Below are 25,986 nucleotides of genomic sequence, written 5' to 3'. Positions count from 1 at the left end.
CACAGACATTGTTCAGCTCTGGAAGTGATGTGCAGAGCGGCATATACGCACTAACCAAGTGCACTGATGTTTGTTGCATTGTAGGCTGCCCAGGCCTCCACATGAAGAGCCCAACAACAGATTAGCTTTGAAAAGTGTGAACCTTTTTAGATGAATGGGTAAGAGGGAGGGCCAATGAGGAGTCAGCAGTTAGATAGAGTTTCAACCAGAAAGACTATTACAGAAGGTGAGTAACTTATTCTTCTGGTGGATAATTCTAACCACAGATTCCTCACCTTCTGAAAAGATACCAAAGCAGTACCTTCCAGGTGGTGAGTCTGCAGGATCGAGCAGGAAAAGTGCCCCTCTCATCAGACCTGGCTGTCCAGACAATAGTGTTTGTGGATGTTTGCAGAGATGCTCATGTAGAAGCCTGGCAAATGTCCAAAACAGGCATGAAATAGGTGCAGTTTTAGCTCTAGTGGAATGAGCCTGCAAACCTTCTGAGGGCGGCACCTTAGACACTGTGTAGCAGATTTTGATGCAGAGAGTGATCCAGAAGAAATGGTCCTTTTCTGCACTGCTCTGCCATTGCTCGCTCCGGTGAATCCAAAAAAAGAGCTTATTGTCCACACAATGTTCGCTGGTACGTTTATTGTTTAAGCTGAGAGCTTTTTAGGGATTCAGCCGATGTAATCTCTCCTCCTCCTCCCTAAAAGGGTGGGCTGAAGCAAAGAATGCTGGCAGGGTAATGCTTTGCAGAGCATGAAATGGAGTTACAAACTTTGGGAGAAAAGTGGATTGGGTCCTCAACACAAGCTTGTCTGGAAAGATGGTCATGTATGGCGGGTTGACAAGGAGGGCTTGTAGTTCCCAAACACCTCACCGATGTTGTGGCAATTAGGAAAACTGTCTTTAAAGTGAGAAGCCACAATGGAGAGCTGTGTAGGTGCTCAACAGGAGTGCCTTTTGGGAATGTGAGAACTAGATTCACGTCCCAATAGGGCATGATGAAGGGTGTGGGTTGAAGCAAATGTTGCAGTCCAAAAAAAGCACTAAGAGCTGACAAATAACCTTCAAGTGTGTCCAAAGTAAGGCTTGCTGAGCTTGAGACAACACAAAGGAGAACACTTCACATCATTTGGCTAGATGTGGGTCAATCTGATGAGGACCGCACCAAACCACAAACTTGCCCGAACGGCAGGCCTTTACTGATTTTGTGGAAGGGCGCCTGCCTGCTGGAATGGCATCATTACTTCAGGAGGAAGGTCGAATGAGCTCAACAGCCCTGCTCAATCTCTAAGAATGGAGGTGAAGATTGTGCAGGACCCTGCCCTGCTGCTTCAGAAGATCCTCCCAAAGCAGCAGCATGTTGGATGACAGATGCTCATGCCCAGGAGTTCCAAATACAACACTCTCCTTGTCCAAGCTGGTGCTACTAGGAAGGCTTCTCAGCCCAGTCATTTGTGATCTTTTTGAGAACTAGAGGCAGGGTCGGTAGCACCAAAAAGACATACAGAAGCCCAAGCTCCACTCTAGTCAAAATGTGACTCAGAGAGACAGCTGCCTTGGGAGCTCCAACACACAAAAATGCAGTCACTGAGCGTTTTTTGGCAGTAGCGAAGAGATCAAGCCAACGTTCTTCCTATTAGCAAAAGAGAATTTGCGCCTCCTCCGGGTGTACCCACCATTCATGATCCACTAGGCATTGGCAGCTGTGTTCATCTGTTCTTGTCTTCAAAGTACATTCCAAGACTCCACCAAGTGGTGTGCCACCAGAAAAATCCACTGGTATTCCAGCCACTTCCAGAGGCGTAACACCTCCTTACACAGGGTCCATGACTCCACCCCACTCTCCTTGTTGCAGCACCACATGGTGGTGGTGTTGTTCATATGTACCTGCACCAGCCTTCCTTGGATGAATGACAGGCAGGTTCTCAATGCCAACAGAATGGCCTGAAACTACAGAAGAGTTGTGTGGAGACTGGCCTTTGACGGACAACAGATGCCTCAGATCTTCACCTCTCCCAGATAGCTACCCCAAACCAGTAGTGATGCACTGGTCACTGCTGTTGGCTCTGGACAAAGTAGGGGGAGATGTCTCCCCCTGACCCAATCAAGATCCAGCAGCCACCGTCAAAATCCAACATAGCCATAGAGATCACCCAGATGTTGAGCCCAGAAGGACTTAAGATCCCACTGCAGAGCCCGCATATGCCACATGGCATGCTTGACCAAGCAGAGGCAGTAGGCCATCAGTCCCAGCAGCCTTCATGTCATTCTCACTGAGATCCAGACCAGAGGCTGAAATATTGGGGTCATAGCCCAAATGTCCTGGATCCTACGCTTCAGGGGAAAACCATGAAACAGCAGTGTCCAGAAAACTCAGATGCACAGGAGCGTCAGCAAAGGAGTCAGGTGTAACTTTGGCACATTGACAGTCACCTCCCAAGGATGTCAAGAGGTTCACTGTAGTCTCGAATTGGGTGATGACTACCTGAGGCGAGCCCACTGTCAACAGCCGTTTGTCAAGGTAGGGGAAAATTGGTACCCCCCAATCTCAGTAGATGCTCTGCAACTACTGCCTACTGTTAACACCAGAAAGGCACAACAAACCGAAAGTGCTCTCAGCCCGCCTTGAGCTGATGGTAATCCTGTGGGCCTGCAGGATGATGATGTAGAAATAAGCATACTGTAGGTCCAATGCTACCGTCGGGTATCCAGGGTCTAAGGCAGACAAGAACCGGGCTTGAATATATTCAATTTGTCAGTTTTTTAACAAAAATAAAAGAGAGAAAAACTAAAATAGGACAAAGGTCTTTATTCTTCGGCACTAGAGAGTAGGGGAAGTAACAGTAGAGTTCCCTCTTCTATTTCTAATTAGAACATTTGTAGAGCACATGGCTACCCAAATAGGGTTTCCCAAAAATCAAATCACCCACACTAATGCCATGATCAGAACAGTTAAGTCTTCAGTTCTTTATGGAATACTTTCTCCCTGGAACAGAGATGGAGAGGAAAGGGGATTCCATAGTCTGGGAGCCAGGTATCCAAAAAAAATGTCATCCCTTACTTACACGATGAATCCTCAGTACATGAGCTTGTCTAAGATCAGTAGAGCACAGGGTTCTCGAGGTACAGAAGCAGGTCACCAGCTTCCTAAGGCAACGAGGTCCCATCTGTGTGAGAGCTCTACACACAAAACAAACTGTTTCGAAATGTATGCACTTAACCACAGGCAACCACTAAAGGTCCCTGAATTGAGGAGAGACCAGAGGGTATTTAGAGATGTGACCCAAGAGACTTGAAGCCACCTTCTAGATCATTTGGAGTCCTTTAACTGCAGTTTTAGAAGCACTGAGGTGGAGAATATTTTGATAGTCCAGTCCCATTATGATCAATGCTGGGACAATGGTCCTTTGAGTTGACACAGGCAATAGCCAAATAATTTTCCTGAGGTCAGAACCCTTCTCTATGGCTCCTCATGCCAGAAGGACCATCACCTCTTGCTGTAAAATGGACAGATGGTCCTCTGTCAGCCATCCTGAGGCTAGTGGAAGATGTGGTGGAGTGGAAAGAAACAGGACAGCATAATCCTGCCAGATAATTTCCAGAACCCACTTATCTGAAATGATTGCTTACCATCCTGGATGAAAATAACAGATTCCTGCCTCCTACAAGGCATTTGTGTATCTGGAAGGACCCACTAAAGAGGTTTTGCTGCTGCAACAACTTAGGGGGCTGGAGTTTGGGCAGCTTGCTGCCGTAGCTATCAACGTTGTCTGTGGGTGCCGCACCTGCGACTATGAAACAGCTGCAGGATATGATGGCCTGAGCAGCTGCTGATGGCATTGAAAGCCTCTACCGTAATCAGAGGAGGGGAAAATCCAGACAGGCTGTCTCTTTGGAACAGACAGTCCCAAGGAGTGCACTGTGTCCCTGCTGTCTTTGAAGTGCTCGAAGGCTGAGTCTGCTTTTTCACAAATAGGCAAAAGCCACTTAAGTGCATGCTCAGAAGGAAAGATTGAATATCCCTGGCGAATCCCATACATCTCATTGAGGTATGTCTCCTAGGTGTCACACTGGTGTCAATTGCCTGACCAAGGCAATCAGTTGTATCTAACCTACAGCAAATTGTGAATTTTGCTGCATCACGGTCATCCTGAATGTCTTGCGTAACCACTAGGGCATAGAGGTAGTACCTGAGCAATGGAGTCCCAAAGGGCATGAGTGTATTGCCCATGAGGCAGCTGGCTTTGACTGACCTCAACTGCCAGACTGGTAGATGAGAACATGTGTTTTCCAAAGGTTTTGCTGCACTTTGGCTCTATATCTAGTGGGGTGGTAGGGAAAGCATTTTGGTTGACCCTACCTCACAATGCCTGCACCACTAAACTTTCTGCGATAGGTTGCTGAGTTAGGAAAGCCAGATCACCTGGGGAAGAGTGGTGACACTTTGCTATCTGCCTATTTATCGGGTAACTGGACATGGTTTTGCCCAAACCCCAAGAAGGATATCCATGAGGGGCTCATGAAAAGGCAACAGGGGTTCAGTGTCCGGGTTAGAAAACTTCAGTGAGAGCATTATTTTTCACCTCCATGGAAGGCAACTGGCGGTCAAGGACATCAGCTGCCCTTCGCATCACTACTATGAAGGAGGAAGTTTCCTCAGTAGCTGACATGGCAGGGGGTGTTGGGGGGGGGGGGGGGGGGGTGGATCAGTCCAGTGTCTGGAGAAGTATCCAACCCACTCACACCTTGTAGCTCATCATACCAGTTATCTTCAGTGTATGGTTGAGTAAACTAATTTCCTTACTCACAGTGATCATTATCAGATTCAGTACTGAAAAAATTGCGAATGATCTGAGCTTTTTCTTGAGTTAAGGGCAAAGCGTCAGAGTACGATGGGCTGCCAAGAGGATGCGGCTCAGAGAACGGCCTTGATTGAAGTCGAAGCAGTGTCAGACAGACCTATGGGTCACGCCTCATAGTTTGGCATCAATGCTCTGGGTCTGGTGGGGGTTGCAACACCAAGCCCACTGTCAACACCAAGGCCGGAACAGGTCCAGATGCTGTAGCCGATGCTGAAAGCAGACCCATTCAGCAGTCCTGGTGGTTCCTGGATGCCCAAGGTTGTGCCAGAAGAAGACAGCAGCATGCCAAAGAAGCACAGCATCACAGGGCTGTGGTGTATTCAAAGGCCCCAGAAACTCAGGTTGCCCTGGGATCAGAGTCTGAATCAACACCAAAGGATATCGAATTCGGGAGCAAGACAGAGGCATGTTTACGTTCTTGCGCTTTCTCAAGAGTATGAGACTGGTCAAAAGGGGTGAGTCCTGCTTTGAATTCTTGTGGGTTTTTTTTTTTTTGGACTTGACCGGATAACCATGCTGCTCAAACGGGTCCTTTCCTTCAACCTCATCCAGGCACATGGTGGAATCTTCTGATGTTCTGTGACATACAGCTTCGCTTCACGGTTCCAATTCATCAAGGCTCAGTCCCTATAGGCCTTGAAGTCGGGGTCCAACCCCAAGCACGGAGGACAAATCTGGTAGTGATCTCTCTCGAACATCTGTTTGTAGCAGTCCCACCAAGGTTTGAACCTTGTGGTTTTAAGAGATGGCATTGTCACTTGCACACTGATATCAAGTTAAACTTTTGAGAACTTAGGCGGTCATTATGAACACGGCGGGCGGGTTGGCCATGCTGGCGGTGGCCAAAATTACTGCCACCGGTATGGCAGTCCGGACTGCCATATTATGTTCATGGCGAGACCGCCACAGTTGGAACTCCGCCACCGTCAGGCTACCGCCACCAGGCAGCCTGACGATGGTGGAGTTCCTTATCCAACAGGGAAGCGCTGCAAGCAGCGCTGCCTGCCGGAAAAAGAACATGTGACCACCAGCCTTTGCCTGGCGGTTCCCCCGCCAGGAAAAGGTTGGCAGAATGGGGGCCCCTGCACTTGGCATGGGCAGTTCAGGTGCCCCCATGCACAGCCCCGTCGCGCATGTCCCTGCCCGATTTAAGGGCAGTGATATGCGCGACAGATGCTGCTGCACCCGCCGCACTGCCTCATTGACAAGAGCTCCATGTGGAGCCATCGGCAATGTCCAGGCCCAGGATTACACTGGGCCGGCTGGCAGAAACACTTTTTCCACCCGCCGGAATGTTGTTTATTTGGCCAGTGGGGTCCTCAATGGGCTGGCGGTCTGTGTTTAGACTGCCAGCCTGAACACGGCAGGAAATGCCGCCGTGTTCATAATAAGGGCCTTAGTCTTGTGAAGAAACAAGGGGTAGCACCAGATCCACATTTGGTGGCACAGAAAGAAAGGCACAAATATCAGCACACTTGGGTGACGCTTATGTGCAGCTTGGACATCTACACAGAGCTGCACAAAACACCTACTGGAGTGCAGGAGCACTGCTTGAAAATTTCTGGACCCAGTCTGACGCCCAGACAATATTCAAAATGTGACGAATCTGAGGTTAGACATATCAATCAGAAGATCCAGATTCATGGTTATTGGAGTTGCCTGGTTTGAGAAAAGAAAAAAACACATTCATATAACCAAACCTCTGTCTCATACAAATTTCGTACAATGGGAGTTAGTTTACACAATTAACATGTTTTCAATTAAAGCCACAGTGGTAAAAAAAGGGAATGTATCCCTTCCTGATATTCTGTCAACTTAGTATGCATATTAAGTGAGTTACAGTGAGAACTTTGCATTTGCTGTACACTAGTTAAAACATAATATACAGGTCGGTACACTTATGAACAATCACAAAGAAGAAGAATATTGAGGGGAGATGAAGAACACAGTATGGAAAGTCAAAAGAATGCACAACATATTAACAGGTGGGAACAGCAATGCAAGATGAACAGGCTTTCATCCAGGAGGAACTTTCACATTGGGAAAAGAAACATCAATACATAGTGACTGTCAGTCTTCTGAATAGCCAGACTTTCATTTAAAAGAATAGGTACACACAATTACCATATTAAAAGTCTGTTTCCTTGAGCTGGTGCGAAGAGTCTGGTATTAACAGCATATTACCATATTATGAGCCGTACTACTGAAGCAAAGCCTCTTAAAATCATGAGATGATACACACTAAGAAATGGGAAGACAACACAATCATAGTAGTTCATATGAAGGGTCACGTCTCATTAACAATGGCCACAGGTAGTGTGTGCTTTTCATCGACTGCTTTGAGGAAAATGAACACATCCTAAGTGCAGTCCCACCAGGAATTCCCTTATTTTTCTTTGGTTTTTCACAAAATGAAGTCTGTAAATTGACCTGAGAGGCACGAATGTGAAGGATGTTGTTCCCTCTGCTCACAAAACGGTGGGTGCTTTAATGGAGGTGGAATGCAAAGAACTGCACCAAGCGGGTTTTTTCATGAACGGAACGAGACATGTTTGTATTTTCGTACCACAATTCAAATGTGCATATCCTTATCAAATAGCACTTTCATTTCTGAAGATGGACTTTATTCACATCCAACATTGCTACAGATGTTCATGGAAGATGCAGTAACACCACAAAACAATTTTTATTGGCTGTAAACAAATCCAAAAATACAAGTGTCAGTCCCCATGCCTAATTAACATGATGTTTCTCAGTGCACCGGGCATACTGGAAATGTCAAAGCCTAAAAACCTTGTGCATTTCAGGGACGGGAGGGATACAGCTAGGACGTCACACACATGGAAAGTGTTAAATAAAGGAAGAAGTATTGACATCTGTAAGGGTTTGGTACACTGTCACAGATTAGTCAAATACCTGCCTATTTCGGGTTCTTACTAGTGTTTTAGAGGTCTTCACAAACCCGTCAGACTAGCCTCTTCAGGCGTACCTTGAATAAGGCAGTTCAAAAACTTTCTAAAGTCTGGTCATCATAAACTCTTAAAGAATTCTTTGAGAGTGCACAACTAACACATATTAAATATACCAGAACTATAGACTAATGAAAGCAAGGTACCAACATACAATTTGGCAGTACGACAGGTCCCTGAGCATGAAGTCAACCGACCTGAAGAGACGCAAGCCCTTCTAATGATGTCTTCTAGACACTCGAATGAAGGAGGTCCTAGCTGCATGAAAATATAGAATGTGCTTTTTACATATTCATTAAAAACCTGAACTGGGGAGAATTATTTACAATCAAAACAAGAGATGGCTGGGACATTACTCTCTCCTAAATTCCTAGAGGACATACATTTTATTTCGAATTACTTTTTTGGGGGCTTCAACGGATGTATGCTTTGCGGTTGTCATGGTAATAATAAGACAAACTGTGTTGAGACAGGCTGGTCTCTCCATTGGCCGGAAGATATTTATCAACATCTCTAAGGCACTTCCTTGCAGCAGTGGGACAATGAACATTTAGTTGCGAGTGATGGTGATACAGGCGCTCTGTTTGGTAGAATGTTCTCACCAAGAGAGCCGGAAATCTGATCTGACTTTACAGAGAATGTCATGAAAGGCTTTTACGCCTAACCTATTTCTTTAAGTGATGCAAACTCCATGCTCTCCCTTCAATCATAGCTCTTACAAGGAGATATTCATTTGCATTCATGGACTAGCTTAGACAAAGGAAATCAAATGTGTAAATACAAATTCACTGTGATTGTAGGGATAAATATTGTGTCCATTATACAACAGTAATTATGTTATAAACAGTTTTATCATACAAACACTGATTTCAGTAAACCTAGTCAGTCTATGACCAATGTCAAAACGTTTTCCTATCGGTTGTGAGAAACACAAAGGGCATTCAAGTTTGCACATTTGTACCTGTGAAGAAAAAGTAAGCTCTTACTGTATTGTCGCTGATGATACCGATATGAGTGGGAACGAGAGCTGAGAAAGTAAGGGGTACTCTAGCGCTCCAGATTTGTATTACCCAAGGTCTGTCGCTCCTCGTTTTAGTACTCCTAGTTTCAGCATTCCCATTTTAAAAATTACTGTGCAGAAGTGACAACACTATACCTTTCTATGCTGGTTAAATGAGGAGGTATTTAAAACTGGGCCAAAAAACACAGTTTAGCCAATTTAACAAGAAAGTCTAATATAACGTACTCATCATTTGAAGAGGAAGACATTTGCTTTTTGCGTGCATCGCCTCCTGCTAGGGTATTCGTATATAGGAGATGTTGACTTCACAGGACCATAAGTGTATAGATTAGTCTTTCCTATATACTGTGCTTGTATGCTTCAGTTTGTTTGCTTTTATTACAAAACTGTTCAGTTTCATTGAGAGTACTTAACTGACTCTAGTAAACAAGCTGCTTATTCATCCACAAAACATAAAAGACACAAGCTATAAAGGCCATCGGATCAGTGTCTCTGTGCATTATGTAAACTACACATATCGACATAGATTGCAAACTGAAGTATCCAGGCCTTCTTATATTGTGGTGTACAGTTAAGAAGCCAGGGTCTGAAAAGTTGCGGGGCCTGTGATTAATCTTTATTTTTATAGTTCAACCTTACACTCCATAATATATTTACAATCCTAATGCAATTAATGCAGCAAAGATTCTACGTCAGTGGTAACACTGGAGTCATTAAAGCTCAAGTGGCAATTTTTTCAAAACTCCAGGGGCAGTCCCACTTTGGAACGGTTAAAAGTGTACCTCACATATTACAAGAAAATTAAGACAAAGGTTTGCCCAAACACGCATACCTATGGTGTAGAAATGGTAAGTAACTTAGATCGGCTAATTTTTAATAGTAGAAGGCAATGGTTCGTAGAATCGGATGAACAGTGAGTTAGCGAATGGTACAATGTAGACTAACTCAGCACTGCCAACGCTTCATAGTCCTAAGGAGTCCTTACTCTGCTTCCTAAAGTTCCCAAGTCCATCCTCTTAATTAAGTAGTGGTCTTGTGATGGGGATAAACAAATTTAAAACATCAAACCCATTGTGGCACTGCATTAATCAATGTAAGTTCTATTTTCGTCCAAGAATGTTGCTACGAACAAGTAAAACATTAGGAGGCAAAAAGATCCATTTTGCATTAAGTTAGAAACCTGCTGCCACACACAGGCTAGGATCTGGTAATTTGTCAGTCTTGCGAAAAATAATCCTAGTGGGTGTTTTAAGAAAAAGTAATAAGGATCCAAAACATTCCTTTGATATAGGAGTCCTAGGTGAAGCTAGTAGCACAAATGTAAAACATCTGACTGAATGAGAGGTCAAATACATGAATGGGCCAACCCAGGATAAACATTACCATCCCTTGTGCTGGCCTCTCTTTTAAAATTGAGTAGCAGCAGCAGCAAGGAACTGGCTTATCATTATATGTGAGGCATATTGTGATCATTTACACAGGAGAGCCATGTAGATGAAGTCCTGTGTAGGTACAAAGTGTTCCATCTGATGAGTCATCAAAGCAAACTCAAGTCACATTGCGACTCCCATTGACAAGCCAGGATGATGGTCTGGGTGCCGTCTCAAGGGTCTTTGGGGACAGGAGCTGAGACACAAAAGGGAAGGGAATCAGGGCCAGCTACCCGATTCCTCAATTCAAAGGCAATGCAACATGGAGCCCTTCAAGCACTGTGCTGGTTACTATAGAAATGTTTGTTGTGGTGCAACTTTTTGCAAATCTTTCGTAAATGCTATTCTGCAGTGTCTGCATACAGAACAGTGCCTCTATATGTTGATGTAATGCAACTTTCCAGTGTACAACCACACTAACATAATGGGCCACTGATTTACTTTAATTTTCCTATTACTTTGGCATAAGTGCCCACATTCCCCAATGTCAGATTTAACCTGCCACAGAGCCATCATATTCCTGGCTTGAGGTTTCTTGTCTGGTGGAAATGATGTCAAGCTTTGCATTTATTTTCTATTGTGCGAAATACCATTAGTATGTCTAGAGTTTATCAACCGTCAAGAAGTGCTTTTATCTGAATATATCTTATAATACTTTACAAGTTTTCTACCAAAGGAAAATTAAGTTCAACATTAACTGTCGGGCAAATAAATTACTTGATGGGTAACAGGACAAGGGGAACATTTAAAAACGTGCTAATGTTAAACAAAAAAAAAAAAACACCAGAACTGTAGCAGAGGCAAAGGGAGATGAACAGTGATACAGGGTTACTATTCAAATTTTACAGTTCAAAATGCTGGCTTCTAGGTCTGATCTAATTAAAATGAACATATTGTTCATTGATTTAAAAATCAGCCTCGAATCAAAACTAACTGCAAATTTATCTTAATCACTCCTCTTCGACCACTGTAGGGAAGGGATGGGGCTAATCCAGCAATTAAGCTGAAGATCCTATGTAACAGATGTAGACAGCATTGTAGGACTTTGATGGAGCAGTTGACCCCTAGCATGATGTTGATTGAAACACACCATCTTTACTTTTCTTCACTGAAGAAAACCTGCAATACTCCTTTCTCACAGTGTACAGCTCTAGAAACAGTTCTCCTGTCAGGAGTTGTGACAGTCTTCCACAGGCTCTAAGGTAAGGCTGGTAAAGGGAATGTTTCCAACAAAAGAAACCACTCTCAAAGCAGCAATTATACCAGAACACCTAAATACGAAAACAAATTGTAATAAGCAAAGGCCTGTCAGACAAATTTCAACAAATCGTTGTAACTGGAATGTACAAACAGAAGTTAAAAAATACCTTATTTTACAGTATTTTCAGATAACAAAGTCAAACAAAGTTTTGTGTGCAAATGTTCATTTTTGATCCAATTCAGGGCTTTGTGCCTGCTTGAAATTCCAAGTTTCGTCACTATGATGCACGTTAGTTGGTATCAACATGTTGCTATGCATTCATGGGTACATAGCCTCTTCGTTAAACACCAGCCTCCACTTCTTCTGAAGCATCATCAAGATACAACTGGCGTCATATCCCACAACTGTTCAAGGAAAAAAATTATAGATCAGCAACAGTAAGCGTAAACCAAATCATGACCATTTTACTATCTCATCAAACAGCGCCTCGGGAAATACGTCCCTTAATCATACAATTATGCCAAAATAATGTACAACAAAGAGGCTCAGAGTCACTTGAATGGCACCAGGAAATCATAGAGGGATATATTCAGATATGTATTTTGAAGTAACTAATGTAGTACTCTGAGTACTCTCATAGCCTTACATGTCTTTGGGAAGTTGCCCTAAAACATCTAAAATAGGGATAAATTGGAATATTCAGGGAGTACAGAATTGTTAGCAAAAAACAGAATTTGTACCCCACTTTGCACTTTCACTAACAGGGAATAGGACATTTCAGGACTGATTCACAAAGACATGTAAGAGTAGGTAAACTAGTGCTACTTAAGTACTACTTCCCATTCAAATGCTTTTCTGACTCAGTCTTCTAATGTTTTACTGTATGCTTCCCAACATACCTCAACTATTATAATCATACCTGGCAACTCAAATAGTAAACCGGTATGTGTTTTCCCGGAGATCACACCACATACTCCAGAGTTTCCATCATACCTAAGCTACCCTAACAATACTTTAAGGAAGGCCTGTTGAAACACAAGGGAATGGAGGGCTTTTCTTCTCCAGGGTGGTGTGTATGAGGGCAAGGTATCGGCATTTTGAGAGTGGGCCCTAAATTGCCTGGCTGTCTATTAAAGTGTGGTGGTGGTTAACAACTTTGCAGAGCTGGATATTTCGGTTTTGGATGTTTTTTACCTGCCCCATCTCTGCTTTTAGGGGGAGGGAATATTTGCTTAAGCCTGTGACTCAAGTGGGCTCAACATAGTGACCTTATTTCTCTTCTTCATTGTTTTTATGATCACTACATTAAAAAACTTCTTATTCTTAATTTTTTTGACAGGTTTTTGCATCAAGTAAAGCCGAGCTTATTACCATCACAATCTCACACTTTCAATCAGTATGCACAGCAACCCTTAATGAGAGCTTCACTGTTTGCACTCTTCATTGAACTACGTTTCATCCACAAAATACATTCATCAACAAATTCATTCATACACTTCGGGGTGCCAAAGGAACTTTTTTGAGAGCATCTTCCCCTTATGGTGTGTCACAGTTGCCTCAGAAACCCATATATTTAAACAGTAACGTGATAACTTGCAGGTCATGTTATGAGAAGAAGTTGCCTGACTGTGTACAGCAAAGTATTCTACAAATATACATATTTAGTGCGTAACTTCAGTAACAAAGTAAACACAATGTACGCAATGAGAAATGTAAATATTGCATTAATGTTCTCTCCTCTTTGTTGCTCTGCAAGAGTAAAATATCACAAAAATTAAACGCTCCACCGCAGTCACAGTGATGTCCCCGAGATAGATTACAAGCCCACCTCCGACTCCGAATTTATAGGAGCTATGTCAACTACGCTGTATCAGAGTGAAAATGTAAGAGATGGTAATGTGATCTATCGTGATAGATACCACTAGAGTACCCCACACTCACTCACCGTAAGAAAACGAATACCTTGATAATGGTATGGGGTGTATGACATGATGCGAGGGGAGAAAAGGGGCAGAGACATTTTAGGGAAAGTAATGTAGGAATGAACACAACAAAAGAGCCAGTCCTAGGGAGAGCATTCCTTTTAGGAGTGTGCAAGGATATTAATTTGCAAACCCCATAATTCTCGTGATCACTACATTTACACCCAATAAATCCTCAAGTTTTCTGTAAGTGGATTTTAATATTAAAACTGAGACTGCTACCCCTTTTTAGGGTCGAGCCTGCGTTGCATGCGCTCACGCACGCGTATCGCAGCAAGACGCTTTAGTGTTTAGAAAAGGGCTTGGAGCCCTGTCGACGTCACGTCAGTGTTTTTGATTGGTTCGTGGGCTTGCCTAATAAAATCTGCTTGCTTTCATTAGTCGAAGGCATGAATACGTAATGCCTTTTCCAGTGACTAGCCCTCCTCGAGCGCATCGACCAAGTACAGAAAACATGCGAGGCTCGCCGTTTTCTCTCCGGCTCGTGGACTACTTTTTCTCTAATTTACTAAAGCGATTTCGCTTGGCAGAAGTCGAGCGCTTTACATAGTTAATTGCACTATTTCGTGTTACGTACATAAATGCACTTTTGCTATCAGCTCTAACATGAGCAAACGCAAGACCCGTTGCATTGCAAATGCTTGTTTTAGTTGTTTCAGGGGGGGAAATATAAGCAACATCCATCCATTTTCATAGGGAAACAATTTTACACTTTACTCCTCAGAAAAGGGGACATTCATTTTTATCACCAAATAGTAGTTACGAGGCAATATCACCAGTTTACGAGAAAAAACTAGGCAAAGACGTAAATGAAGAAACAGCAGGCATCTCGACAAGCTACAGGTAGACCATTAATCGGGATCTATGTGCACCTTAAATGTTGTTTCTTAAGGAACAACTATGTCACATTTGCTCATTGTATGAGGGTGAACTAGCCATTAAGAAGGCGGAATTGCAGAAGGAGTTAAGCTATGCAGTACATTTCTATTGTGTCACATTCCAATTCTTATACTCGATTTCCGTAACAATAGATATTTAAAGAGTGAGGACGTGGTGAGAGGAAACAGTACAATGCACAGAGATGGGAGAATGGATTATATATTTTCTTATTTTACAACCACCTACATTACCTTGATTGTGTCTATGCCAGAGGCATGTTTATGTCATAGGTCTGCACCATAGTCCTTCTACTAGATCCATAGGAGTTTATCACAGTAAGGGAAGAGGACTAAAAAACATTCCCCTGCAAAATAACATGTAACCGTGAGAGCTAAGAGTCATCAAGGCCTCAGCCAATCCCATGTCTTCACATATGTTCATAGAGTTTGAAAAGCAAATGCAGGCCAGCTTGCACACATATTTCTTCCTGCTACCTCTATTTATTTTATTTTTAGATTCTGTCAACTAACCTGTTTTCTTGCACTTCTATCTGGGCTTCTATTCATGCTGCAGGTCCCTGGTTTCAACGATAATTATTTTACTTCTAATTTCTCTGCTTGCAGTGCATGGAACCTTTCTGCCAAATTTATTTTTGTTTTTCCTTATCATGCCATTCAAAACTATGAAGAATTGGTAACGAAAGTGACCTGATTTGATCTATTTCCCTGTAAATTATCATATTATTGAATATCCCCAGTTGTAAGACTAGATCTAGAAATTCTATTAACTCTCCTACACCGGTAGATGGCAGTGGCTCCATTTTGATGCTGGATGCAATGCAGGTGTGAGGACACTGGTGCAACACAATGCCAGTCCTGATGCTAGGTCATCACCCATTTTTCCAAGTTCGTAGAAGCAGAGAAAATAATAGCATCAAATTGAATGTTAGCGTGAGCACAACTTCACTTGGGACTTTACACATTTTCAATATTGTTTGACTGTCTTTCAGAAGAAGAAAGTGGGCAGGATCAGTAAAGAACCTGCCGGTAGATAGTGTATCCACCAGAAAGAGGATTACCAAACATAAGTAACTTTTTTCTTATGATGCATACTTCTAACTCCAGATTCCTAAACTTTTGAAAGGATACCATGAGTGCTCTTCCAAGTGGTGGGTATGATGGAGCAGTCAGAGTAGAAAAATGAAGCATGGAAAAATCATAATGGCCATTCCTTGTCACTTCTGAATCTAAGCAATAATACTTTACAAAAGTGTGAAGGGAAGCCCCTCTCACCACACAACAGATCTCTGTGACACAAGCTCCCGTGGCCAGTGCTGAAGCAGAACGCTTTGCTCTAGTGTAATGAGCAAGCATTCCCTGTAGTGGTTCTTTCTTAGCAAGGGCATACCAGATTTTAATACAGAGGATCATCCACCATGATGAAGATCTTTGTTGGACAGTCTTGTCCATCTTGCAGTATACATATCTGACAAAGATCTGATCATCAGGCCTGACCTCTGTAGTCAGGTCTGTGTAAAAATCGAATACCCTGGGAGTGTCAGACAATGTAATCTCACCTCTTCTTTGGTTGGGTGGGTTGGGTAGAGCGAAAAGGATACAAGAGTAATGGGCAATCATACTGAAAAGGAGAGCCGCTTAAATCCTCAGGGCCAGTCTGTATGGGTACAAGCATGTGAATGGTGGACGAACATACTGATTGGAACTCGCTGACAAATTAAGCTAAAGTGATGACCACCAATGGCACAATTTTGAAAGTTTACAGTCGCAACTCGTATCTGTGTAGAGGATCAAACTAGGTCCTTATAAAGAATATTAAGGGCGTGGGGGAAAAGCGCAGTAAAGCAGAAACGTCCACATCAACTAAAACACATCTCTCAAGGTTCCCTGCAGTGGAAACTGGAAACACAGAAGTGCACATTCTTGAACTGGTGACGAAGTCCACCTGATGAGTGCCACAGAGGACACAGAAGTCTTAGAACATCTCTGGATGGAGATGCCACTTGTGGCCAGTAAGTTGATGTTGACTCAGGCTGTCGACGGTGGTGTTCAGAGAGCCTGCCAGATGGTTGGCAACCAACCAGATTCAATGTGCCTGTGTCCAGGCCCAGAACTTCAGAGCTTCACAACAGAGAAGATGAAACCCCATATCTCCTTGTTTGTTCACATACCACAAAGTGGTCGAGTTATCTGTCAAGATCTGGACAGACTAGCCGCAAAGGGGGAGTAGGAAAGCTTCTAGGGCCTGATGAATCATCCACAGCTTGAGCAGGCTGATGTGTTCAACCTGCTCTTCTGGAGACACGATACCTCTGACCTCTAGGTCCTACAGAAGCATTTTCCACCCTAAAATGGAGGTGCCACATCATTACCATGGCCACTGTTGGACAAACGATATTTCCTTGCGTCAGGTTCTCCTCTGCCGACCGCTAGAGCAAGCCTGACGCATCATTTGGGGAAATAATGACGTACTCTAACAGACTGACCTGTGTTGGAACCCCTGCATATAAAGGCAACACTGGAGAGTCCTCTTGTGTCAGTATGTGAGACTAATAGAATACAGGAAGCCAGACCTACTGGGCGAAAAACAATAAGGACTGGAATTTAAGCTCCCTGCAGAAACAGCAGAATCATATTCCTATGTCCTGGATGCTCTGGAGAGAAGGAAAAGTCCATAAAGATTTTATGTCCAGTACTGTCACTATGAACCAGAAGTGATAAGAGCGCTCTTGGTGCATCTGGGGGAGGTTGATAGAAAAGCCCAAGCCAAAAGGCAGGGATGCTGTGGTTTTCAGGTAGTCCAACATCAGCAAAGGCAACCTCCCCTTGAAAAACTAATCATCGAGGTACAAGAATGTTGAGATCCTTGACCTTCAAAGATGTGCCACAAGCACCACCATTGTGAAGATTTTGGTTGCCGAAGTCAGTCAAAATGGAAGGACTTCAAACAGTTAGTAGGTAGGTCAAACCAAACCCCACAGGTACCTCCAGTGCAACTCCCAGATCAGTATGAGAAAATTCAAATCCTGCAGGTCAAGGGCACCATCCAGTCTTCCGCATTCTACAACAAAAGATCCTGAGCCAGGGAGAGGATCTTAAACTTTTCCTTCTGAAGGTACACGTTTAAAAGCCTGAGGTCTTGGTTCAAATGCAAACCACCAAACTTCTTAAGAACCAGGAAATACTGCCCAGGAAGTACTGCACACCTGCCCAACTTTCTGCTCTGGGACCAACTACACTGTTCCTTTTTGCAGCAGAGTCTCCACCTCCTGTTGCACAATCCGAAGGTGATCCTCAGAATAAAATGACTGAGAGGAATGGATCTGGGGTGGAGTGTGTTGAACGAGAAGGGTATACCCCCTTTACATAACCTGCACGCCACACCACAGCAGAAAGGCCTGCAGAAAGGTGACAACCTTCCTCCACCCAGCTGTGTGTGTTCCATTACGGGGGAACTCAAGTGACTTTCAAGGTTGCGAGGAGGACAAGGAGGTAGAAGAGGTTGCTGGGTCTCTCTTTTTGCCTTTGCCCTTGTACTGTTGGAGAAATTAGTTTGGCTGTTGAACAGGTTTGGAGGGCCAGCTTCGGAGAATGGGAAACCCTTTTGAGTAGCCCTGAAACTTCTGGTAAGGTCTGTGGAAGTCTCACTTTGTGGATACTAATCCCAAAGATCAGGCAGTTGCTCATCCCCCTTTGATGTTTTCATAGGCTAAGTAATCTTTGTCACCAAAACAGACAAGCACCACCAAATGGCATATCCGTGGGACTCGCCTACACATCTCTAAAAACCATGTATGCATCAACAGACATGTGGCATTCATGGAGTTTAGGGCTAAACTTCCTGCAGAAAAACCTTTTTCCCCACCACCTTCAATTTCTTGGACCCTCTGTCTGGAGAAGAATTGGGAAAATCCCCATGAATCAGCTTGGTTCAGGGGGAAGCCTGCAATACCAAGCTCTCCAGGCAAATGATGTGTTAACAAGTTTGGGTCCCCTGGAGATCTTATGTATCAGCAGGCAAGTAGTCTATTTACAGCAAAGGTAGACGTTGCTTTGATGGGGTTGACTAAAGCATTGTTAAAAGTAAGCAGCAGTTCTGATGCTGCTGAAGCGGGCTTGTATACCTCAGCCTAAATATTAGATCTACCTACCACTGTGGGTAGAGGTAGCTCTAAAACGTCCATTGTTTGCCTTAGGACATCAAGGAAGTATGCTACTTCAGGAGATGCAAGCCCTGAGGGACTCTCGATCGCTGTTTCTGGGGAGGTAACAAGACAATTAGCATTTTGGAGTGCCAAGCAGTCCAACGTATTCAAGGGTGCAGGAGGAAGCAAGTTGGCCCATTAGCATCTTGTTGATGGAGTATTACTTCTGACATCCGAATAGGTTTTAAATCTGACCCAAAAAGGACATCAATTATCTGTCAGAGTCAGCAACCTGAACCGGAAACATTAAGTCAGAATTGGTGTCGGAAATGGAATTGAGCCTGGTGCTAGGAGAGAAGATGGTGAAGTGGTGGGCCAGAGTCAAAAAAGGAGCCATGTCGGGTGCTGAAGAAGGCATGTCACAATCTACTCTTCGCTTACTTCCTTTGTCAGCTGGAGCTGAAGTGCGACCTCGATTCTTGCAGGTCCTGCTCTGGCTGAGATAGGGGCAATCCTTTCCGGTAGCCACCGTGCTGCTGACACTGGTATGTCACAACAGTCCGTGCCCTCCAGAAAGAGTTCCAGAGGAAAAATCCCTAAGGGAAAAAAATCTCTTTGACAGGAACTCCCTGGAACAGAAGAAAAAAGATCCTGTGAAAAATCAGAATTCGAATGCCAAGAAAAGAATAACTGGACAATCTAGAAAAAAAAGGATAAAAAACTGGAATCAGAGAAAAAACAGCCGGAGCGTGATCACCACCAAAGGAAGTGTTGCAACGTAAGGAGTACAAGAATCTAACCCCTTATGTAACCCTTAGCAGGAAGCGAACTGCAGGAAGAAGCAAGAATGCCATTTTGGATTGGGAAGGAGGCTATAGAACAAGGCAGAAGAGGGCACCATATTAGAAAGGGAAACAGATGCATGCAGGGAAAAGACAAGAAGAAAGGGCATGCTGGGAAGTAGAGAATATGGCCCTACTATGAACAAGGAAAGAAAAACAAAACGGAAGAAAGAAACAGCCCTAGAACAGGGCACCAGGTAACTGAAGGGTGGGAAGTGGGGGGGAAATGTTGGTGAGAGAGCAGACACCCCACGGCGAACACCCACGCAGCGCGTTGAATGCAGCGAGGCCCGACACCCAACCCTGGGCCTCCAACCTGCTGCGGGCAACAACGTGAGTCACGGCAGAGAAAAAGGGCCACGTCGTGCCCCGCGGCCGGGAAAACGGACCGCAGCTCCCACCGCAGCCCGAACAGAGGATGCCATGGGAGCCCACAGCATGACGAAGGGACAAAGGAGGCAGTGCTACTGATGGCGGAGGTTCCTCAAGTGGCGTGACATTCATCACTCTGCCTCTCAAGAAGACTTTGTGTTAACCTAGTCCTCCCTCAAACAAGAAAGCAAATCTTAGGGACACAACAGCCATTGAAATATCAGAGAAGCCACCGATTTAGCAGCACCCAACACTCTAGATGTCATTCTGACAGAATATAACCTCCACATTTGACATTATTTAATGACATTCTAGGATGTTCCCCTTACAGAACTATGTGGCGAAAATACAGAAGGGTTGTAGGGTGCTTTATGCTGTACTCCATGACATAGATCAATGTCCCTGGACTTAGCTGTGTGCAGCCAATCATGACTCCTCTCCAATATTACACCAGAGGAGCACAGTGATGTAGAAGATTCTTCCTTTGATAATAGGGACCTGTTCCCTTCCACCACATCCAAGGCCCTTTTTAAGAGAAGTAACGAGCCAGTGACGTTTGCTTGGTCATTTTAACCAACATATGTCCCACAAGCCCTTCCCAGGGTTGAACACCCACAGTACAGTTAACAGAGCCGGAGTGTTTGTGGTGGAACTGCTGAAACGAATTAGGGCACACTACAGCAAAGCAGTGAGGAATTTTTCCGACCCTCCAGGGACATGACAGCTCTGCAGACAGTTTGTCATTTTGATGTCCTCCCCTTCCCTTAGTGGTTCTTTCTAAAGATTCCTGAGTTTCAGGATTTCCTTGACATAGGTGGTGCTATACAATCAAACTCACTGCTTTTGTCACCACACTGGAACTAGGAAAGGAATCATCTGTCACTGGTGAAATCAAAAGGCTTTGATCCCTGTCAAGGGTGAAATCAAAAGAAAGATTCATAGGTGCATACTCTATTAATTTCAATTCCATTTCTCTGTATGGGATCTCCATATTTGTTAACTAATTCTGGAATTAGAAGAAGAAGAGCTAGGTACCAGAGCCATTAGACAGCTTCTGACACAACCATATATATCAACATATTCACGATAAAAGTGATTCTCCTTGTGCTAAAGTCCTTCCTGCTATAGCATGCAGGCCTTCATCTAGCTGGGGTTCAGAATGCAAATGTTGATTGTCTGAGCAGCTTTTAGCTTATTTTGATCTAAAATAAGATTGCACAAAAATGGCTGACTCTTTCTTTCCTTCTTTTGAGGTGGCTAAAGACAGATCCTGCTGGCCCTTCAAAGAAAATTATAAATACATATTTTTGCTTTCTAGATAGCCAAGAACTTGACTTCCCATGAGTGACTGCTGTAGCCAGTAACTACATGACTTTTTCTGGTGCTTCTCTTTTACGAAGTGATTTACAATATGAGGTAGAAAAAACTGTGATGAGTGCAATGCAGTTTGATTCATATGGCAGACTGAAAATGGGACTCAAGCTACACCTGACAGATGAGGACTAACAAGGCTGAAACTGGTCTAGGGTTTCTTCTTTTCCCATTTGGGAGGGTTGTGACCTAGCAGTTAAGAGTGGACTGTTCGTATTGGAGCAGGGGCATAGCTGATTTGTGTGAGGCTGGTCACTGCAAAGACAGAAAATAAAAAGTTAAAGGTATTTGTGTTCTTCTATAACATATCTTTCTGCTTGTAGTGAATCCATTTCTAGATAAAGTAAAGAGATTTGGAGAAAAGATGTAGCAACTTGGAACTTAAAAATAACTGGTGTTTATTCATCTAAAGTAGCAGGTGTTTAATAAAAAATATGCATTGGGAGCAGAACATGGCAGCAAAGGAATAACTTCCTTGCTTTAAAACCTTAGGCTGTTCCCTCCTATTGGCTGCTTGAGGCAGCTATGCATGTTCTTTGTGCCACAGGATGAAGAAGTGGCGTATTGTAGTAAGGCAGTGGCAGATGGAGTTTCAGTGACTCAAAAGATGTCATGACAACCCTGAATAGCGGCATGAAGGTGCTTTCTCAAAGCTTAGCAGTTTCCAGAGATAGTGTTCTGTTGGATTGGTAGTACCCAGACAACTGGCCATGCCAGTCAGAGTAGTGGGCTCTGTTGATACAAAGGTGCAGTCTAGCTTCCTCAATCATGGGGTGGACAAAGGACCTTCGGGCACTGTAGACAGTAGTGACATAATGAAGGCCGACACTGAATGAGGCAGTTCGACCCGTCAATGGTAGTGTTTTACTGGGCAGCAACAAATTGCTTTCCAAGACAGGTTACAGCTGATTGACGCTCTGTCGCAGAGTCGCCGTGTGAGCTCGAGCTCTGAGGTACACTGTCAGAAAAGTACAATCTAAGATAAAAATATTACTTTTTTCCAGCCACTGTCACATGTGAAGGGCCCTTCAGATGACGTTTGTGATAATGTAACTGACAGCAATTTAGTGGAGCCTAATAAAGGATGATGGCAACCCTGTAAACAGTTTCACACACATTCGGGAAAAAAGTAGCAGTTCAGGAAAACAGTGCTGATGGGATGGAAGCTAGAAAGGCTGCAGTGGACTCGAGGGTGCAGGTAGGGTGGTCACCTCACTCCAGGTCATTATGGACACTGTCTCAAGTCCTGAACTTTTGACCTACACATCACCGTTTTCATGTGTAATTGGTTCAATGAAGCAAAACAACATTACAACATCCAAGATGCTTTAGGTTATCACACAAAGATCCAGGACTGGAAATAGTGTCTCAAATGACCTGTAATCCAGGACTGGAAATAGTGTCTCAAATGACCTGTAATGAAGTGGCTACCACAGATGCATGTGCTTAGAGGCCGAATGGACTGCATGGACATGGAGGTACACAAGTAGGCAGTGTTCCAGAACAAAGTGATCGGGCACAGTTGCCTCTGGATAGTAGGGCTGGAATATTGGACAACACAGAGACTGGGTACTATTAGAGTTTTGGGGTTCCCTGCCATTCTACTTCCCTGAAAGCATGGTGACAGGGAACTTGTTGGTCTTTTTTAAGTTACAACTGACATTAGATGGATCTGTCATGACTTAGGTGGAGTGAAGAGCATATAAGCTGCTACCAAGGTCCCTGGGCACCTGAATGCTGCAATTGGTGACACCGTCATTGTGATCTTGACAATTCAGACCTAGAAGATCAGATAGAGAAGAAAATGGCTACTTCGAAGAAACAAGATCTGCAGGTCCAGGATCAGTGAGTTCTTGTTATTCAATATCTTTGTACCAGTAACCAAACAAAGGAGGAAAGAACTACAAGAGGTCACAAAGGAATAGCTGAACCTAGATGTTACTTCCCTTTGTTAATGCTCTTTCTGGTGGATACTCCATCTAACTGCTGAAAACTCACTTTACAACTATCCCCAGGCACCGGAATGAATCTAGAGAATTTTCTCTGTAGTGCTCCTTTATGCCAAAAAGTGGCATCAACTGGCTCGAGAAAGACTCAGTACCACAGCCCCAGAAGTGGAAGAGCAGAGCCACATATAAGATTCACCCACTGAGAGTGGGCACCGGAAAAAGCATTGCTGATGATAAGTAACTTCTGGTGGATTCATAATCTTAAGAATACATACCATAGGAGTACCTCTTAAAGGAGGAGAGTTGAGCAATGGACCCAGACCAGAAAGTACTGCAGGACCAAGGGGACAAAATGGCCCTCCCGTCAGACCTGCCAGATATCAAGAACATTGCAGCCTGGTACAGTTCCAGCATTTATCGCCATACCGCCAATGCCATCATAACAGCGTGGCTCTGATGGAATGAGCCCCCTGGTCTTTAGGGAGTTCCTTCGTAGCCAATGCACAGCAAACTTTAATGCAGAGGGATATCCATATTGACAAGGTCCTTGTCTGCATGACCTTTTCTTTCTTTGCTCCAGAAAATCATTCCTGCAAAAAGCTGATCATCCACACAATGGTCCCTTGTGCGCTCATTGTGAAAGTTCAACACCCTTTTAAGGTTAAGCTGATGGAGGATCGCCGCCTCCTTCAAAAGATGAGGTGGAGCGAAAAACATTGGTATACAGGTAAAGTTATAAGAACAAGGTTACCTGTTGCCTGAGCACTGAACTGTTTAGAAAGAAGGCGATGGTTGACTGTTGCATCAACAGCACCTACAGTTCACTCATGCAATGCACAAAGATAATGATTATTAGGAAGACTGTGCCAAAGATAAAGAGCACCACAGCACCATACCAAGCAATAAACTTCTTCTGGTGCCCAGGGTAGATAGGCTTTGTTGAAAGGTGTTGGGCTGCAAAGATATCACAGATTACTGCAGATGGCAGATTGAATGCATTTAACTGTTGCCACTCAGCGTGCATGCATGGAGGTGCAGGTTGAGCAAACTCAGGTGAGGTCCCCTCTAATTTCCTATTGCTGAGACAGGAGGTCCTCTCAAAGTGCTAGCTGGATCAGAGGGAAAATGTTCATGCTCAGGAGCTCTGGGTACCATGCTCTCCTGGTCCAGTCCCAGATCCAGGGGCCACACAGCATTGGTCAGGAGGAAGGACTTTTTTTTTTATTTTCTCACTGTTGAGTTGGAGACAACTATTACTCATCCAGTCAGCTACAGAGGACATCCACTGAGTAAAACTGGTGTGGGTGTTGAGAGTGTCACCCAAAAAGAGAAATGATGAGCTGAAATTCATCAGCATAGGAGATTATCGTAAAGTCAAAATATTTGATAATGACTGCTAACGATAGCATGGGACATGTTAAAGAGTAGGGGGCACAGTGCGGACCCTGTGGTACCCTGAACAAGATATTAACAGCATCAGAGTGAAGGGGAGGGAGAGAAACTGATTGGGTCTGTTGTGAGAGGAAAGGCCAGTACCACTGAAGTGGTGAGCAACAGATGCCTGCGACATGTAGGAATTTGAGCAGGATGGCGTGGGATACCTTGCTCAAAGCCTCCTATAAGTCTAAAGGAATGAAGGCAACAGCGGCTCCTCTGTCGGGGATTAATCGTATGTCTTAAGAAGGCGGGATGAGCGCAGTGTCAGGGCTGGAGTTAGCCTTGAAACCTAATTAGGAGGGTGAAAAAGTTGACGATGTTCGAAGTAAGTGGTAAGTTGGTGATTAACATGTTTCCCAAGAATGTTAGCTGGATAGAAAAGAAGAGAAATAGGCCTGGGGAACCGAGCAGAGACAAGAGAATATGAAAGCACGTCAGGGGGTTATTCATCCAAGTGAAAGGGAACACAGTCACTGACTAAGGAGAGGGACGCTGGAGAAAATTTGGTCTAGCAAGTGGTCAGACTGTTGTATTTGTCCCTCTTCATGTTGAGAGAGGTTCAGCACCCCCAGGTCGTCAACAAGATGAATAGAATCCCTGTCAAATGTGTCTTCAGGGTGGAAACTGACATCCCCAAGACAATGAAGTGATGGAAGCAGAGAACTAGGGGCAAGATGTGTTCTAAGAAATTGATGCTAAAGACCAGGATTCTTCCAAAGCAGGGAAATTGGGAGAGCTAATTTTTAAAGCAAGATGTTCAATCTAATTATTGGATTCGGTGGATATGATGGTTCATCTGAGGATGACAGGCTCTGTGGTTTGTGGTTTGTGAATTCTGCGTCTCTGGAGTATGCTATAGCTAGAAGGAATGGCAGCAGCCATGTCAGGGGCGTAGTTGAGTCAGGTTTCCATAAAGAAGTATCAGGGAACCTAGCGTCAATCAAATCCCATAATTCAAAGGCATATCAGGCTAGGGAGCAGGTATTTAAAATGAGACAGTTCTGACTGGTCAAGGTAGAATCTTTGGTAGCCCAGGGGATTCCAGGAGTACAGTAGGTGCCAATGGTGTAAGCAACTAAAGTGTTCCATGGCTCTGTGTGGCCTGAAGGCACACCAGAGCAAGCTGGATGCATCTGAAAGAGCTGCAGCATGGGATCCTTGAAGGCTTAGTTTTCTGCAGGGTCAAAAATGGCCTGGGGAATAGCAGGTTCACACCAAGACCAACTGCTGGATTGGAGTCAGAAGACACTTGTGGGCTTTGAATTTTTCATTTATGACACATGGTTCACTCTTTGAACCATTTGTGATAGATCCATAGATTCCCTTCCAAGAAGCTGGGTTTGGCACCTGTAGTTTGACCTAGTAATCTTCTACAGCAATATGGTCAGCTCAAATTAGTACAATGATAAACGGACAATAGGATTCTCAGATTATATGCTAAAGGATGTATCATCCATTGACACCAATTAGCTTGCCTTCTTCCAAACCGAGAAGCCTTTCTTACAGAGACATGCAGGA

General features: G+C 44.0%; 1 protein-coding gene across 2 annotated transcripts in view; it reads right to left on the bottom strand.

The window, feature by feature from the left end:
• Window positions 1–5,348: 5,348 nt before the first annotated feature.
• Window positions 5,349–25,986, bottom strand: part of WDFY2 (WD repeat and FYVE domain containing 2) — a 450,542-nt gene continuing 429,904 nt past the window's right edge. The window contains exon 12 of one of the 2 annotated variants that reach the window (XM_069205445.1): window positions 5,349–11,878. In XM_069205445.1, the coding sequence (XP_069061546.1) occupies window positions 11,849–11,878 (30 nt within the window). In that variant the 3' untranslated portion in view covers window positions 5,349–11,848. The remainder of the gene's footprint in view (window positions 11,879–25,986) is intronic. The other variant, XM_069205447.1, reaches the window with a different exon arrangement.

The sequence above is a fragment of the Pleurodeles waltl genome, chromosome 8 (assembly GCF_031143425.1).
Source record: "Pleurodeles waltl isolate 20211129_DDA chromosome 8, aPleWal1.hap1.20221129, whole genome shotgun sequence".
NCBI lineage: Eukaryota > Metazoa > Chordata > Amphibia > Caudata > Salamandridae > Pleurodeles > Pleurodeles waltl.
Note: the sequence above shows the minus strand (reverse complement) of the source record. Positions and strands in the feature narration are given on the sequence as shown.